Source organism: Alosa pseudoharengus, unplaced genomic scaffold (genome assembly GCF_046254945.1).
Source record: "Alosa pseudoharengus isolate Yale_2024_CS ecotype anadromous, Long Island Sound unplaced genomic scaffold, YU_APseudo_1.1 YU_APseudo_1.1_scf_23, whole genome shotgun sequence".
Taxonomy (NCBI): domain Eukaryota; kingdom Metazoa; phylum Chordata; class Actinopteri; order Clupeiformes; family Clupeidae; genus Alosa; species Alosa pseudoharengus.
The window spans coordinates 29930489-29947988 of record NW_027468685.1 but is presented as its reverse complement, the minus strand read 5'-3'; the positions used below and the strand labels follow the sequence as shown (position 1 = coordinate 29947988).

Genomic DNA, 17500 nt, shown 5'->3' with positions numbered 1-17500 from the left:
GTACTGACTGTGTGTGTACTGACTCTTCCATCCTGCAGATGTAGGCTCTAGTGGGTCTCAGGTGTCTCTCCCTGCCCAGATTCTTTCTGATACCCCAGGTAACTGCTGTCATGGCAACCGCATCAGCATTTGCACTGATGTGCCAGCGCATGCGTGTTTATGCCTCTGTGTTTGTTTCTGGTGTGCGCCAAACATTTCTGCCTGTTTCTTTGTGTGAGTAGTTAGTGCATGTTGTTGTATTTACAGATATGCATTTGTGTGTGTGTGTGGTGTTTTTTGCACACGTGATGCATCTTAAAGAGGCATGCTATGCTGCTGTCTGCAACGCTTGTGGGGTTGAAAGAATCACACACACACACACACACACACACACAGCACTCTATGGCCACCTGGACTTCTGCTTCCTGTGTTTTCTATGCTGTACTGTTAGACTGCCATTGTTGGACTGTCAGTGTTAGACTGTTAGTGGTATATTGACAGTGTTAATCAGTCAGTGTTAGACAGTCAGTGTTAATCAGTCAGTGTTAGACTGGCAGTGTTAATCAGCCAGTGTTAAAGGAGAAGTTCGGTGTGAAATTGACCTTAGCTGTACTGAAAGATGTTGCCGAGTACTTACATGTGTCCAATAGGCACCTTCGCTCACCCCCTAGCATTCCGAATTACGCCGTTTTTAGCCAAGTAGCTGTGGGGGGCATAGCGTAGCCTATGCAGCTAAATCACTATTTTTACACAATTAAAAGGGTTCCAAAACCCTCAGAAGTCTACCAATGCAGTGTGGAGTTACTTGGAACCTTTTTAATGGTGTAAAAATAGCGATTTAGTTGCATAGGCTACGCTATGCCCCCACAGCTACTCGGCTAAAAACGGCGTAATTTGGAATGCTAGGGGGTGAGCGAAGGTGCCTATTGGACACATGTGAGTACTCGGCAACATCTTTCAGTACAGCTAAGGTCAATTTCACACCGAACTTCTCCTTTAAGTCAGCCAGTGTTAGACTTAGTGGTACATTGACAGTGTTAATCAGTCAGCTTTAGACTGGCAGTGTTAATCAGACAGTGTTAGACTGGCAGTGTTAATCAGCCAATGTTAATCAGCCAGTGTTAATCAGCCAGTGTTAATCAGCCAGTGTTAGACTGTTAGTGGTACATTGACAGTGTTAATCAGTCAGTGTTAGACTGGCAGTGTTAATCAGATAGTGTTAGACTGGCAGTGTTAATCAGACAGTGTTGGACACTCTCTCCATTTTCACTCTGTCTCCTCTCTCCTTCTCTCCGCCAGTGTTAGACTGCCAGTGTTAGACTGCCAGTGTTAGTCAGCCAGTGTTAGACTGCCAGTGTTAGTCAGCCAGTGTTAGACTGCCAGTGGTAGACTGTCAGTTTAGACTGTCAGTGTTACATTGTCAGTGTTGGACAGAGGCTTCTGCTCCTGCTGCTATTGCCATGCATTCTCAGTGGACACACGCTAATCACTTAGAGTCTGTTTGAACTAAAATCACTTTCCACTACACGCTGATCACACAGAATCCTTAAAGAATCACCTCTACAAATCACTTTAAAAATGTTACTTTTGAAAATTCTTTCTTCTTTTAAAAGCACTTTTGAAAATCACTGTTAAAAATCACTTTCAGAATGTTTTCTTTTATAACTAGCTCTGTTTGTCACATGTACAGTATGTCTAATATTTAAAAGCCTAACTCCCTCTCTATCACTCTCTCCCTCTATTACTCTCTCCCTCTTGGTATGTCTCTCCCTCCCTTTCATTCTATTTTACTCTCTCTCTCTTTTAATCGCTCCCTCTCTTTCCCTCTTTTCCTCTCTATCCCTTTTTCCCTCTTGGCATCATTCTTCTTTACTTCCATTCATCTCACTTTACTGTGACTTTCTGTCTCTGCCACTCTTTGTGTGTCTCTCTCTCTCTCTCCTCTTTGCTCTGTCTCTTTTCTACCCTCTCCTCTCCCTCCATCTTTCCTTTCCCCATCTTCCTCTCTTCTCCTCTCTCTCCTTCTCTCTCTCCTCTCTCTCTTCTCTCATCTCCTTTCTCCCCTCCTCTCTTTTTCTCCCTCCATCTTCTCTCTCTTTCTCTCTCTCTCTCCATTCTCTTTCACACCATCCCCTCTCCTCCTCCTTTGTCTCTGTCTCTCTATTCTGTCCTCTTTATCTTCCCTCTCTGACTCTCTTTTCTCTCCTCTCCTTCTCTCCCTCTCTGTCTTTCTCTCTCCTCTCCTTCTCTCCCTCCATCTTCCCTCTCTCCTCTACTCCTCCTCTCCCTCCCTCCATCCTCCCTCCTCTCTATCCTCCATCTCTCCTCTCTCTCTCTATCTTCCCTTTCTCTCTCCCTCCATCTCTCCCTCCTTTTCTCTCCATCAGGCTACTCCTCCAGAACAGTTAGCTCCTCCCCCAGTATTGAGAGTCTGTCTAGTGGGCGTGACCATGTAATGTCGTCCCCGCCCCTTCCTGCATCCAGGGGGCGGGACTCCAGCATGTCGTCTCCTCCCCTCTCGGCCACTAAGAAGGACTCGTTCTTCAACATCAGCCGCTCGCGATCCCACAGCAAGACTATGGGCAAGAGGGATACGGTCAGTCAACCACAGCTGTGTGTGGGCAAGAGGGATACGGTCAGTTAAGCACGTGTGTGTGTGTGTGTGTGTGTGTGTGTGTGTGTGTGTGTGTGTGTGTGTGTGTGTGTGTGTGTGTGTGTGTGTGTGTGTGTGTGTGTGTGTGTGTGTGTGTGTGTGTGTGTGTGTGTGTTTGTGTGTTAGCTATCTCTTCTATAGTTTCTCTCTATATTATCTTGGTCTTTGTCATTGTATAGAGACATACATGTGTACATTACATTGATGGGTGGCCTACCATTAGACAGTTGACAATATTGATTGGAATCATGTCTGTGTGCACGTATCTTTATCTTTCTGTGTGTGTGTGTGTGTGTGTGTGTGTGTGTGTGTGTGTGCATCACAGGAGGAGCTGGAGAACCAGGTGTCATTACTGCAGGGTCAGATTAATGACCTGGAGGCCATGAGCAAATACTGTGCCAAGATGATGAATGTGCACATCGGTGAGCACACTAACCAATCATGCACCTCACTGGACAAGCAGCCAATCATAATGCACCTTGCTGATAATAATGTCAGTGACATATTGAATATGTTTTTTGTCGACAGGCAAAATCCAGGAAGTGATTTTGCAGGAGCATCTGCAGAAAGAGGATGAGGTTTTGGTGTCACTGGCTGGACTAAAGCAGGTAGAATCACACAGACACACACACACACACACAGACACACACACAGACACAGACACACACACACTCAAACACAGACACACACACACACACACTCAAACACAGACACACACACACACACTCAAACACAGACAGACACACACACACACACACACACACACTCACACACACACACACAGACACACACACACACACACAGACACACACACACACACACACACACACACACACACACACACACACACACTCTGTATGTTGTTGCTCTTTCTGTGTGTTACAAGTAACGCGTCATGAGTAAAAGTTTCGAGGAACGGCAATTTTCCATATTCCTTTTTCAAAATTGTACTTCTGCTCTTACTTATTCAGTGGATTAAAGGGATATTCCACCATTTGGGGAATTACACTCATTTTCATGGAACTCAAGGGGAGGTGGAAAATGAGTGTAATTCCCCAAATGGTGGAATATCCCTTTAATACTTATTCTGACTATGACAAGATAGCCTACAGAAGTGTGTCAAATAATATTAAAGTATTTTAAATATATTTGAATTGGGCTGTTAAAATATGGTTGCCTATATGATTAGCCTACAGAGGAGGAGAAAAGCAAACAGGTGTAAAGGACACTTTGTAACAAAGTACTTTTTCACTTTTATTTGAGTAGATTTCTCAGATGGGAATATTTACTTCTACTCAAGTAATTTTTGAAGGGAGTAATTGTACTTTTACTTGAGTATAGATTTTCAGTACTCTACCCACCACTGGTTGTGTGTGTATCTGTATGGTTGTGTGTGTGTGTGGTGTGTGTAGATAAAGGATATCCTCAAGGGGGCGCTGCGCTTCAACCAGAGTCAGCTGGAGGCAGAGGAGAATGAGGAAATCACCATTGCAGATGATCACTACTGCTCCACTGGTGCCCACGCACACACACACACACACACTCACACACACACTCACACCCCTCACGCACCTCAGCAGAAGCCAATGGAGCAGGAACTGGAAACTCGCCAGCTCACAGACGCTGAAAGGGGAACACCTCCAACGATACCCCAACAACAGGTAACATTTACACACACACACACACACACACGGACACACACACACACACGGACACCTTCAACCATACCCCAACAGTAGGTAACATTTACACACACACACATACACACACACTCACGTAAATAGTCACTCAGAATATCACATATATACAGGCAGACAAACTCTGACTATATCTCTGTCACACACACATATTTTCATATACTTACCGTAAAACTTCAAATAATCGCAGAGTCTCTAAGAGACGCCTGTCTCTTTTAAACGCCTGGCGTGGCTACAGGTTTGGGTTAAAGGCCGGTCTCCAGTAGAGGCCTGGTCTGTTTTTTAGTTTCAGGTTGTATTTAATCTTCTAAAACCCGTCAGATCGTCTGTTTAAAGATTCGCAATGACACAAAACCGTTACAGAAAGGAGGTTACAGCAGTGTGAATTAGATGTTGCACGTCGTTACAAGCCGTTGCAAAGCATTCACATGTCTGGTCACAGTTGCAAGGTTTTAGAATGTTGCATCAAGTTGCTGCTCATCTCGTTGCGAATCTTGGGTGTGATTTGGGCTTAAGTATGGCGCAGACTGCGCACGTTATGATTAGTTGGCAGTAAAAGACTGCGGTGGGAAAAAGCTAGAGTTCCAAATTGTATAACTTTTTTTCCAATATGAACTATGCCTATATGTCCGACTTCGTCATCGTTCAATTCATCCCTTGTGTTTAAAATTTGCGGATAGGCCGATGGTAAGCTTGTTTTTATGCTAGCAACAAAACCAGAACGGTTCGCGAACGTTATTCTTTATTCTAAATGCCATGGCGATAAAGAGAAAGAAGTCAGAAAAGGAATATACCTTAGACTAGGCTATATCAGAGCCCGTCTACGGACATTCTCTGGCTATACCCAGCTAACAATTGGTTTCGGGAACGTTGGTTTTTGGTTCCCAAACGTTCCCGAAGGTTAGTTTTTGAGTAAGTTTTGGTTCCCATGGAAAGTTTGCTGAATGTTCCCATAACGTTCCCTAAACGTAGCAACATTTAGGGAACGTTCCCTTCCCTAAACGTTGCAACCTTTAGGGAACCTTCCCCTATAACTTTTTTATAACTTTAATATAAAATAATCAAAATACAAAAATATATAAAAGGTCTAAAAATATATATAAACATCAGACTCCATGTTACCCAAGTATACTAACACAAGGAATTTGACTTTGGTAGGTGCTCTATACATTCAACAAATAGACAGACAAACTGTACAATAGACAACAATATACATTGTGGCAGATACCAACACAATATACAAAACAACTATACAAATAAGACATAATACCAATATAAGTACACATGGAGTGTGATGTAGAGTGCAAAGTAGTAGTGCAAATGTAATGTGCAAGACACATATTGGAATGATAAAGTATGTAATGTGCAGGTGAACGGTCAAAGTGGGGATGACCCCACTTATCTGCAGTTCAGGAGAGTGACGGCAGTGGGAAAAGAGTTGTTCTTGTGTCTGGTTGTTTTTGTGTGCAGGGATCTGTAGCGCCTGCCAGAGGGGAGGAAGTTAAAGAGTGTGTGTGCAGGATATGTGGAGTCTTTGGTGATGGTCTCTGCCCGCTTAGGTCCCAGAGTACAAGTCCTGGAGGGAGGGCATTTTGTTCCTCCTCTCCTGCAGCTCAGTGACTGTCGAGCAGGACGACAGCAATATGTCATCGACTGGAGCAGAGGGAGGTGACTGGGAGCTCCTTAAGAGCATGAGCAGCTCATCCATCTTCTCCTCAAATGCGTCCATTCGCTGTGCCATGCGGTAATGGTTGTCCTTATTGCTATGGAAAAATGGATGGTGTTAGTTTTAGTTGTTAAATACATTATATACTTTCATATGTGAACAAACAATGTGCTCTGGTAAATTACAAACTTGGCAGAATCGGAATATAACAAAGCCCTACAAGTGAAAGGACTTAAGGTTAAACCTCAAACCCTTGCATTACAACCACTAGGTCTACATCATGAAACTGTAACATATTTCACTTACTTTCGTGAGATCGAATTCGAGACGAGTGTAATCCATTCCAAGACTTCTTCCAGCGGTGTTCAAGAATCACGGAATTCAAACAGAGCCCGTTTACGGAAGTCAGGACAAGACTTCAATCGATCACCTGAAAACAGAGGCGCTGTCTTCCCCCTACTGGCGTGGGGGTAGGCCTACGTGTAAGGGAGAGCCTGTCTGATTGAACTGAAGTGAATTGTGAAATGTAAAAAGTGAATTTTCTTAGTTGTGAAAAGTGTTCTATTGATAGATTCTTGTTTAAAGTTCATTCACCTAATACGGTAAAAAAAAGCACAAAAGTATATATTTTTTATTTAGTAAAATGGATATTAGCCTAAAATAAATATTATCTTGATACAATGTTTACCTTACTTAGATTTTATAAGACCAATCATTTGAGTGGATCTAAATCAAGTGACTGCAAACATTTTGTATATTACTTCAAAAACTGAAATGGAGCCTATTTAAATAAACATTTCAAAACCGCACTCAGAACAACCAAAAAACAACCAAAGACAACCAAACGGGAACGTTGTGTGAAGGTACTGTGCAACCACAGGAGAACGTTTTAGTTGGTTGGTTCCCTTAACGTTTAGGGAACGTTAGAACCCTTAGGGAACGTTCCCTAACCGTTAGTTTTTGGTTTGGTTCGAACTAACCTTTAGGGAACCATACACTGACGTTCCCGAACATTCCCTTAACGTTTTGTGTTAGTGGGGTATAACCTATTGAAATAGGTTAATGATGTAAAGTCAAGTGTGCTTCTATGGGACTGGTGTGTGCGCGCACAGTTTTTATTGATGAGTCAGAGTGGCAAGTGCTGCGCATAGTTGCAGTGGAATGTGGCTGCCCAGGGCATTATAAAACTTCTCACTCTTAGACCTACTCATACACAGCAGTGAAATGGCGTATTTAGCTGTCTAAATTCAAATCATATGCTGGGGGAGAAATCGTCGGACATCCATGATTATTTTGTTATTCAGCACCCCTGGTCAAAAATATGTTCCCGCACGCCTGGAAGTAGGCTATGATTTGAATGTAGACTGTTGTCAAATTTGGCAAATACAAAACGGGAGAAACAATATGGTTCATGCTCTCTCATGCTGTTTCATTCGTGCCGAAAAGGAGGGAGAATTAAAACATTAAGCACGTTCCACTTTTGCATAAATAATTCCTGAACGGTTTTGGTCAGGGCTGATAACTGTATTTGACAAAGGACCGATATAGGCTATTTGCTAGTGACAAAATATGAGCTTTCAGTGTGATACGATCTCTTCGTAGATTACGTTTAATTAAAACGTGTTTCATCTGTTCTGGCTATCCCCACTATTTGGATCTTACTGTATCTCACTCAATGAATGATGATCCGTAATTGTCATCAGATAGCCTAGTCATATAGGTAGACATTCAGTGTGTTTGAAATAATTAATTCGATAATATTTTCCATCTTTGCAGAGGAAAAGTTTTGTGTAAAGGGAATTAAAGGCCTGTCTCATATAGACGCCTGTCTCTAATACTAGCCGGTGCAGTTTGGTGATTTGGGAAAATAAAAGCCCGGGCTATTATTTGGAGTTTTACGGTATACGTGCTCATATGTATAAGTACATATTTTTTTCATACACATTTTTACATATCAACATACACACACTCACACCCAGTCTTACACATAGCCACATGTATTGGCAGGCCCCAATTATGTGAAACTCTCTCACACACACTCTGTGGCTGTTGTGTCCACAGGCTCCAGAGAGTCGTAACTGGGACGACTACATCCTGGTTTCCCAGGACGGCGAGGGCGACGGTGATGCTGACCGCGAGGGCGAGGGGGAGCTTCCTCCGGCCGAGGCTCAGCCCACACCCGTCAAGCCCCCCTTCCATGACCCCCTGACCTTAACCACTTCAGGGTCGTCCAGCCCAGAGGAGGGCAGCACCAACAGCAAAGACTCCGACTTCACCATCGTCAACCCTGCCGACCTCTAACCTCTGAACCTGCCCAGGCAGCAGCCAGATCTGGCCCTGATCTGGCTCAGAGCTGTGCCACCGCCGGCTGCTGTCTGGGATGCGGCCCTGTCTGTATCATATACTGTACCATAAGCCCAGTCCCCTGTCCTGTCCTCAGAATGGAGCAGAGCAGAACAGCGCGTTTCCCTCTCTGGCCACTAGGTGCTGCTGCTGTGCGAGTGAACAAAAAGCTGCTCCACTCTGTCTATGGGCAGTACGCTTTATTCCAATGCTCTGTAGACGCGTCTAACATCCTCTCCTCTCTTCTCTCCTCCTATTCCTCCCTCCCTCCCCTTTTCTCTCTCTCTAGCTCGCTATAAATAATTGTACGACTGTAATTAAATGTTTATCTGTCGGTTGAAGGAGTCTTCATTCCGATGCTAATTCAGTATATACATAGATATGCCATCAGCCCCTTGTCTCCTTCAACATTGTCCTACACACACACACACACACACACACACACACACACACACACACACACACACACACACACACACCCCACCCATTGTGATTGGCTCAGTGCCTGGATGATACTTAGATCTGTGATCATTTTGTTTTGTTTTGTTTTGTTATTGTTACTTTTTTTTTTAAATAAAGGTTTTTAACTTTTTGATTACCATCCAGAAAAAAATATTTAATTATTTAAAAACTCAGCACATTTTTTTTTCATTGTATTTTTTTTGTTGTTGATAATATGACTTCTTTTTTACATTTTATGTAGATGTCATTTACCTTCTTGTCCTGAGTTACTGTCCTATCGATTCCTGTTGTTACCATGGTTACCATGTCTTCGCCAATTTGGGGAAATTACATAACCCCCCCCCCCCCCCACACACACACACTCCCCTTCCCTGTGCTGGAATCTTATCAAATACAGATCAATAAAGGCTCATACCTACAGCTGGTGTCATGATGGCTATACACACACACACACTTACCTACCTCTACCCCTATCACTACACCTTGGATCTGTATGTTAAAGATTGACCAGCTGTGTGTGTGTTTCTTCATTCCCTTGTCTGCTCGTTGTGAAGAGTAGTCTCACATCACCTGTTCAGTACCATGAGCTTGCAGATGCATTGGTCTTCCTAGTCCATATTTCGGTAAAGTGTTGGTTAAATGAGTAATGTGACGAAAATCCCATAATGTATCCCATTATTCATAGCTGTGCCTAGTGTTGGATGCACTCTGTCCTTGGGGCGAGGAGGTGCTTTGAGTGTGTAGATCCTGTTGAGATTTGGGATGGTGCTAGTGTGGTGGTTAAGGGGCTGGGCTACCATGCAGTAGCTTGAACAGTTGTGAGTTCAATACCTGACTTCTTGACATGTAGGTTGCTCTGGGTAAAAGTGTCACCTAAATGAATACATGCAAATGAGAATAGGTTGATCCAATAGGCTGAAGAAGCTACGTGCTTGACCTTCTTCATCATCACTTGTCACTCCCCTTGTGTCTGTTGGAAACTTCTGTAAAAGTGCATGCTGGGAAGGAAGAACTCTCTTAGTTTTTCTAGGTAAACCGCTAAAATCAAGACTGGTTATAGGTCTTTATGGTAAATGCACTGTATTTACTCCATATAGTACTTTTCTTCTCCAAGCACTCAATGCGCTTTACAGAGTAATGCCTCGTATTCACACACACACTGATAGCAGAGGCAGACAAGCATGGCACCCACCAGCCCATCAAGAGCAGTTCAGGCCAGGGTTCAGTGTTTTGCTTAAGGACACTTTGCCAAGGTCAGGAGGAGTTGGGTTGGACCCTCTGGCGACTGCACAGCTCCTCTCCCTCCTCCTAAGCCACCACTGCATTTACATTTGTTCATCTAGCAGACACTCTTATCCAAAGCCACTTACATATGTCAGTTATATTACAAAGGCTATTCTCTCCTGAGTGACATGCTCAAGGGCACGACGGTGGAAGCCTGGAATCGAACCCACAACCTTTTCAGGCTACAGCTCCTTAGCCACGACACTACTACGCTACCACCACCCACTCGGGCCTAGTAAACCATTTGGCACTCTTTACTGATACTGTCACATCAAATCAAGCCAGGGGAGTTGTTGAAAAAGTTGATCACAATGTAAGTAGGATATCATAAGAACAGTGTTACACACTGTACAGGTTGTGGACATCACTAGCAGACATGCAAACGAAAAGTCACAAAAAGTTGCGACTTTTGAGATTTTTGGGGATCTTTAGTGTGAATCTCACTTAGCAAATGTCATATGTGGAGGAGAACCCATCAGGCTCCAGCCCCACTGGGCTTGAAGGGGCTGAATCATGTAGGCTACTGAGCTGTCCTCATAGTTTTTCCTTCATATAAGACCCTAATGTAAATGCTGTGCAAAGTGCAGTCCATGAGCAGAGTTGTCGTGCATGAACTAACGGCATCAGGTGATGTGAGACTGCTTCTAGCTGACCCACCACTGTTTGTGCTTAGGATCTTTCTCATGGTATTGAATTTGCAAATACATTTTGCATAGTTATTAAGCAAGCTTTAGACTTGAGATGTTGCACTTTGCCCATGTAAATTCACCTTCCCCACCTCTTTGCTGCAGTTAGCACACACCAAACATATGTAAGAAATGAACCATTTATTTACATTAGGTAGATATTTTTAAAAACTACATACGGACAACACAAGACAATGGATCCAGAATATGGACTTGGAGCCACAAACCATAAACGACCTTAGACGAGGTTGGCAACTGACATTTTAAAAGTCATAATCTTTCAGTTTTAATGTCAGTCTGCAAATACTGCATCTTCATGAATGTAATAATATAACGGTATAAAAATCGTTTAGATGGATATTTTATACAGATCAGTTTCTAAGTCACGTTACAACTTAAAAATACACTATAAAAAATATATTCTCCCATACAAGCTGAAATCCAGTCAATCAGGCTCACTCATATGATACTCTTTTGTGTGTGTGTGTGTGCGCGCACTTAGAACCAAAGCTAAAACTGAGCATCTATGTAAACATATCTCCCACATTCATAGTTTTCGTGCACACATATTTCCTGTTTGTGACATTAACATCCTTACACTTGCCAAATAACATATTGACTTATTTAAAAATGCATAATATATTATAATAGGAGAATTTGGTATAGTCTCTGTGATTCAGCATGATGTCCCTCAGTCTAAGATTGAAAAATGGACTATCTAGTCACTCTGTGCTTGCGCTAATGCTAGCACAAGCTTCTAGTGCTGATGCTGTGTTCTGATTGGCTACCACACATCCAACCCTCCGTCAGATGAGTCCTGATTAGCTCTTCTTTCTTTGACTGTGTTTGGGCTGAGGCTCAGGTTAGCAGTTTGGGCTGCGCAGTTGAGCTGCTTCAGAAGCTCCTGAACCTCAGCCTTCTCATGCTTCAGCAAGTCAGCCTGGCCCTGGGAGAGAGAGAGAGTGAGAATGTGTGTGTGTGTGTGTGTGTGTGTGTGTGTGTGTGATAGAGAGAGAGTTTGTGTGTGTGTGTGAGAGAGACACAGAGAGAGAGAGAAAATGTGTGTGTGAGAGAGAGAGAGACTTGACTTGTAAGTTTCTTTTATTATCAGCAAAAAGGAAACCAACAACAAGTAAAAGCAGCCCATTAAAAGCTGAACCCCAGGGTGCGTGGGTGTGTGTGCGTGTGTGTGTGTCTAGCTACCTTCAGTATGGTGATATTCCAGGAGAAACTCTCCACTGCTCTGTTGAGCTTCCGGCCTTTAATCCCCTCCTTCCCAGCTAACGTCTGGAGATGCTCATGGAACTCCATTGCTGAGGATACACACAAACCCAAAGAACACACCTATCAACATCACACACACACATCAACACAGAACACACCTTTCAACATCACACACTCACATCCACACAGAACACACCTATCAACATCACACACACACACCACATCTTCACAGAACACACCCCATTGCACAGTTACAGTTAGAACCAAAGATTCTGGAGCACTTCACTCTGCTTTTAAATCTTTAGTTCGAACCATGGTGTGAACAATTTTGTACACATATTTGTATCAAACAGTAAATTGAAAGCATATACAATAATGGCCGGCCAATCCTGCTGGTGATATGCAGTGCCATTTCCCCTCCAAACATGGTGTGTAGACTCTCCATACTGCGCATGTTTGTACTGCACTTCTCTCTCCCCTTCTCTCTCTTACCTCTGTGGTGTGTCTGGAGGATCTTGCTGTGGACTCCTTCTGATTCTTCCATAACTGCTTTACTTGCCTGCATCATCTGCAAGTTACACATTCAAAGCTGAACTCTCAGTTCAACCAAAATAAAAGCTGAAAGCTGAATTCACAGGCGCACACACACACACACACACACACACACAAAGTTTCCATGTAACCTAAAGCACTTGACCCTGTAAAATAAACAATGTGTGTGTGTATGTGAACATGTTGCTTAAAATAGGCTTACATTCTCTAGTAGCATAAACAGAAATGAAATGTAGGGCTTTCTACACATTGTTACCTCTTCCCCCTATTCTACCTCTCTCTCACACACACTTACACTGACCTGACACACACACACACACACACACACACACACACACACACACACACACACACACACACACACACACACACACACACACACACACACACACACACACACACACACAAGGACCAAGACCTAAACACTGTAAGTCTAAGTAATTAAGTATCAAAGCAGAACAACAAAGATGTTCAATCATTGCCACGACATAAAGAGACAGACCCAATAAAAACAGACAGATAGACTGACAGACAGAGAGATGTACATTATGCAGACAGACAAACAGAGAGATGTACACAGATACTGTATATACACTGACAGACAGACAGAGAGATGTACACACATACTGTATGCAGACAGACAGACAGAGAGATGTACACACATACTGTATGCAGACAGACAGACAGAGAGATGTACACACATACTGTATGCAGACAGACAGACAGAGAGATGTACACAAATACTGTATGCAGACAGACAGACAGAGAGATGTACACACATACTGTATATACACTGACAGACAGACAGAGAGATGTACACACATACTGTATGCAGACAGACAGACAGAGAGATGTACACACATACTGTATGCAGACAGACAGACAGAGAGATGTACACACATACTGTATATACACTGACAGACAGACAGAGAGATGTACACACATACTGTATATACACTGACAGACAGACAGAGAGATGTACACACATACTGTATGCAGACAGACAGACAGAGAGATGTACACACATACTGTATATACACTGACAGACAGACAGAGAGATGTACACACATACTGTATGCAGACAGACAGACAGAGAGATGTACACACATACTGTATGCAGACAGACAGACAGAGAGATGTACACACATACTGTATATACACTGACAGACAGACAGAGAGATGTACACACATACTGTATGCAGACAGACAGACAGAGAGATGTACACACATACTGTATGCAGACAGACAGACAGAGAGATGTACACACATACTGTATATACACTGACAGACAGACAGAGAGATGTACACACATACTGTATGCAGACAGACAGACAGAGAGATGTACACACATACTGTATGCAGACAGACAGACAGAGAGATGTACACACATACTGTATGCAGACAGACAGACAGAGAGATGTACACACATACTGTATGCAGACAGACAGACAGAGAGGAGAGGCAGTGAATCAGATGATGTTGCATGTGTGCTTGTGTAGTGCGCCTGGGAGTGCAAACATATGCACACACAAACACACACTTACCATGTGGTAAAAACACACAAACACACACACACACACACAAACACACACTTACCATGTGGTAAACACACACACACACACACACAAACACACACTTTCCATGTGGTAAAAACACACACACACACACACACACACAAACACACACTTACCATGTGGTAAAAACACACACACACATACACAGACCGTGTGGTAAACACACACACACACACACACAAACAAACACACAGACACACACACACAGACACTGACCATGTGGTAAACAGACACACACACACACACACACACACAACTCACACACACAAACACTGACAGGCCGTGAGTAAAACACACACACACACAGACCGTGTGGTAAACAGACACACACACACACACACACAGACCGTTTGGTAAACAGACACACACACACACACTGACCGTGTGGTAAACAGACACACACACACACAGACTGACCGTGTGGTAAACAGTGGTGATCTTGCGCAAGGCGTCTGGCAGCGCCCCCTGTTGGTGCATGGTGGGGTACGGCTGGCTGAGGTCAAACAGCAGCAAGGGCGCTTCCTCTGACCCTGTGACCCTTGACCCCAAGGTCAGCACACACTGAGTGATGTTAGCCAGCACAGACACACCACACATCTCCTTAAAGGCCTCCAAAGACTCCTGTCAGATAAACACAAACACACACACACACACACACATATACACACACACAACATACACATACACATGCAATGACCCTGTTTGTAAGATTAAAACCAATCACTCATAAATTATACTTTCATATACAGGTGAGTTTACATGTTTCATGCTTCAGTCAGCCATCACTCCAACAAAATAAGCTACAAGCTATTAGCATTGTTAAAGCTGTCAGACAGGAGGCTAGTGTGTAATATAAGTCAGGCTCTGACTGTGGAGCCCCTTAACACAATGTCCACGCTTAAAATAGACAGAAGTGGGTAATGAGCTATGAATGTGAGTGGCCTATAAATGGCCTTTAATGGCCTATAAATAAAGACGTCTGATGAAGTACGTTCCCTGAAAAGTCAGGCTTTTAATCCCATCCACTCGGCCTGTTTGATGACTGGCCTTGCCTCATTTCACTTTCATATGAAGATCCAGGACAAATTGCATGTTTTGTTCACACATTAATGTAGCAATGTTTGTTTACTTGGTGTCTTTCTGAGCCTCCTGACAGTCTGATCAGTGTTCTCACAGGTTCTCCTACCTGTGTGGCATGTTTTTAATATACAGTTACAGTATGTAAAGATATATGAAGAGGTGCATGTTTTTTTATGTATACTATATAATAATGTGTCAGTGTTGGTGTACTTGGAGTCTTTCTGCACCTCTTGACAGGTTCCCCTTCCCCACCGCATGGATTAAATATAGAGTTTAAAAAGCTATGATGAAATGCATGTTTTGTTTATGCTATATAATAATGCTATATATATTATTAATGTTATTGAATAAGTCTTCCAGTGTCTCTTGGCAGTTTCCCGTTCCCCTACCTGCATGTATGAAATATAGTATAAGGATTCATGATCAAATTAATAGTATAAGGAATAATGATCAAATTAATAGTATAAGGATTAATGATAAAATTAATGTTTTGCTAATATTTCATAACTGAGCTAAATATTATTCATGTTGATTAGGTTTTCCAGTGTCCTTTGGCCGGTACGGTTCGGTTCCCCTACCTGCATGTTCTCCCGCAGGTCGGTGGCGTCTCTCAGCGGCTGGGCAGCATTCTTGAAGACGTCGTCCAGGGCCCTGAGGCCCAGCTCCTGCAGCTGCGTGTAGTGGCGGCTCCGCCAGCCCTTCCTGACGGACAGGCCGCGCTTGTGGGCCTTGCCCCCGCCACGCCGCTCCGTCATGGCCACGTGCACCAGCAGCCGCGCGTGCGGGAGCTCCTCGCCCTCGGCCGAGAGCAGCGGAACGTGCCGGAAGCCGGACTGGACGCAGTCCAGCGGGAGGGTGTACTGGCCGATGAAGTCGTCGCCGATGGAGAAGTCGTCCAGCACCACGAAGCGCAGCAGAGCCAACTCAGGCAGGTTCACCTGGGCCAGAATACATGCAGTTATATCTGTGTGTGTGTGTGTGTGTGTGTGTGTGTGTGTGTGTGTGTGTGTGTGTGTTTATATGTGTTCACCTGAAACTGGAAGCTCTTGTCAAACATGGGGCTCTCTCCCTGCGGCACAGTGTGTGTGTGTGTGTGTGTGTGTGTGTGTGTGTGTGTATGTGTGTGTTTGTTCCTCCTCACCTGAAACTGGAAGCTCTGGTCAAACACAGGACTCTCTCCGTTCTGCGGTACGGTGTTTGTGCGTCGCTCAGCGCAGTCCGCGGGTATTCCGTGGATGGCCACCGTGACGTACGGGTCCAGCACGTCACCCTTGGCCCCTCCCCCGCGCGGCTTGGGCAGGCAGCGGCCGCTGATGACCCGCAGGTGCAGCGTCTGGGGGGGCACCCCGGGCAGGGCGCCGCGCTCGTTGGCACTGAAGTACGCCACCTGCTGGCGCATGATGGCCGGACGCAGGGTGTAGCCGCAGGCACCGTTGCGCTGGAACCAGCCGCGGTGGAGGTTCAGCATGGTGCCGTCCGTCTGGACGTTGAGCGCCACCATCTGCAGGCCGGCCTTCCAGAAGGCCAGCGGGTCGGGGTTGCTGGAGTCCACGCGCATGAGGCTCGGCCGCACGCGCAGGAGACGCCGCTTGGTCAGCTCCACCAGCTCTGCGCCGCGTTCGGCCGCGTGCCGGCTGGCCAGGGCCTCCCGGAAGCACGTGACCACGCAGGACGGGGCTGGGGACGATGGGAACTCGTTGTTGGGGGGCGGGTCGGCGTGGCACAGCGCGATCAGCGCCGAGAGCTCCGGACAGAGTGGGACGCGCCGCGACGACAACGATGACGTCCCCCCGGCCCCTGCGGCCTTCTGGGTAATCTCCTCCGCCTCGCCGTGCTGTGGCTCTGGGAAAGGCCTGTTGCCTAGCAACAAGACCTTGCCCCTGAGGTCATGCGGCGACGGAAGGCACCCGTCCTCGTTGCCAAGTAACCCCCTGTGCAGCCGCTCGCCGAAGGCCTCCTGCAGATCGCGGACCATGATCCTTTGCTGCGCAACGGAGCAGTGGTTCTCCAGGCACAGGATGAGCGGATACTCGGACGTCAGGAACGCCATCTTCGCCACCGTCTGCACCACCTCGCGGAAGGCCAGCGGCGGCGCGTGCGTGTGTATGGCGGAGTGCGTGTGGCCCTTGCTGACCGCCGGGCGGCCGTGCGGACCCTCCCACACGTCCAGCTCCAGGCAGCGGCAGCCCAGCCGCAGCGCCCGCTCGTAGCCGCCGATGCCGCTGACCGCCGGCACCTGGGCCTCCGTGACGTGCGTGTTGTGCGAGGAGCTGATGTAGTAGTGGGGCAGTGGGCGGCTC

The 17500-nt window shown here is 45.3% G+C and overlaps 2 protein-coding genes across 6 annotated transcripts in view; one reads left to right on the top strand and one right to left on the bottom strand.

Moving 5' to 3' along the window:
• The window catches only part of tbc1d5 (TBC1 domain family, member 5), a 22890-nt gene extending 13670 nt beyond the window's left edge, over window positions 1-9220 (top strand). Inside the window, exons 17-22 of one of the 4 annotated variants that reach the window (XM_076302280.1) lie at window positions 39-98; window positions 2367-2575; window positions 2958-3054; window positions 3161-3240; window positions 4045-4293; window positions 8057-9220. In XM_076302280.1, the coding sequence (XP_076158395.1) occupies window positions 39-98; window positions 2367-2575; window positions 2958-3054; window positions 3161-3240; window positions 4045-4293; window positions 8057-8296 (935 nt within the window). In that variant the 3' untranslated portion in view covers window positions 8297-9220. Of the gene's footprint in view, window positions 1-38; window positions 99-2366; window positions 2615-2957; window positions 3055-3160; window positions 3241-4044; window positions 4294-8056 lie in introns of all 4 variants that reach the window. The other 3 variants (XM_076302279.1, XM_076302282.1, XM_076302281.1) reach the window with 3 other exon arrangements.
• Window positions 9221-10892: 1672 nt separating this feature from the next.
• LOC143141046 (inactive phospholipase C-like protein 2) overlaps window positions 10893-17500 on the bottom strand; it is a 14638-nt gene continuing 8030 nt past the window's right edge. The window contains exons 2-7 of one of the 2 annotated variants that reach the window (XM_076302277.1): window positions 16342-17500; window positions 15779-16138; window positions 14538-14741; window positions 12487-12562; window positions 11974-12083; window positions 10893-11716 (exon numbers count right to left, since the gene is read on the bottom strand). The exon at window positions 16342-17500 is cut by the window's right edge and continues 1103 nt beyond it. In XM_076302277.1, the coding sequence (XP_076158392.1) occupies window positions 11555-11716; window positions 11974-12083; window positions 12487-12562; window positions 14538-14741; window positions 15779-16138; window positions 16342-17500 (2071 nt within the window). In that variant the 3' untranslated portion in view covers window positions 10893-11554. Of the gene's footprint in view, window positions 11717-11973; window positions 12084-12486; window positions 12563-14537; window positions 15307-15778; window positions 16139-16341 lie in introns of those variants that run through there. The other variant, XM_076302278.1, reaches the window with a different exon arrangement.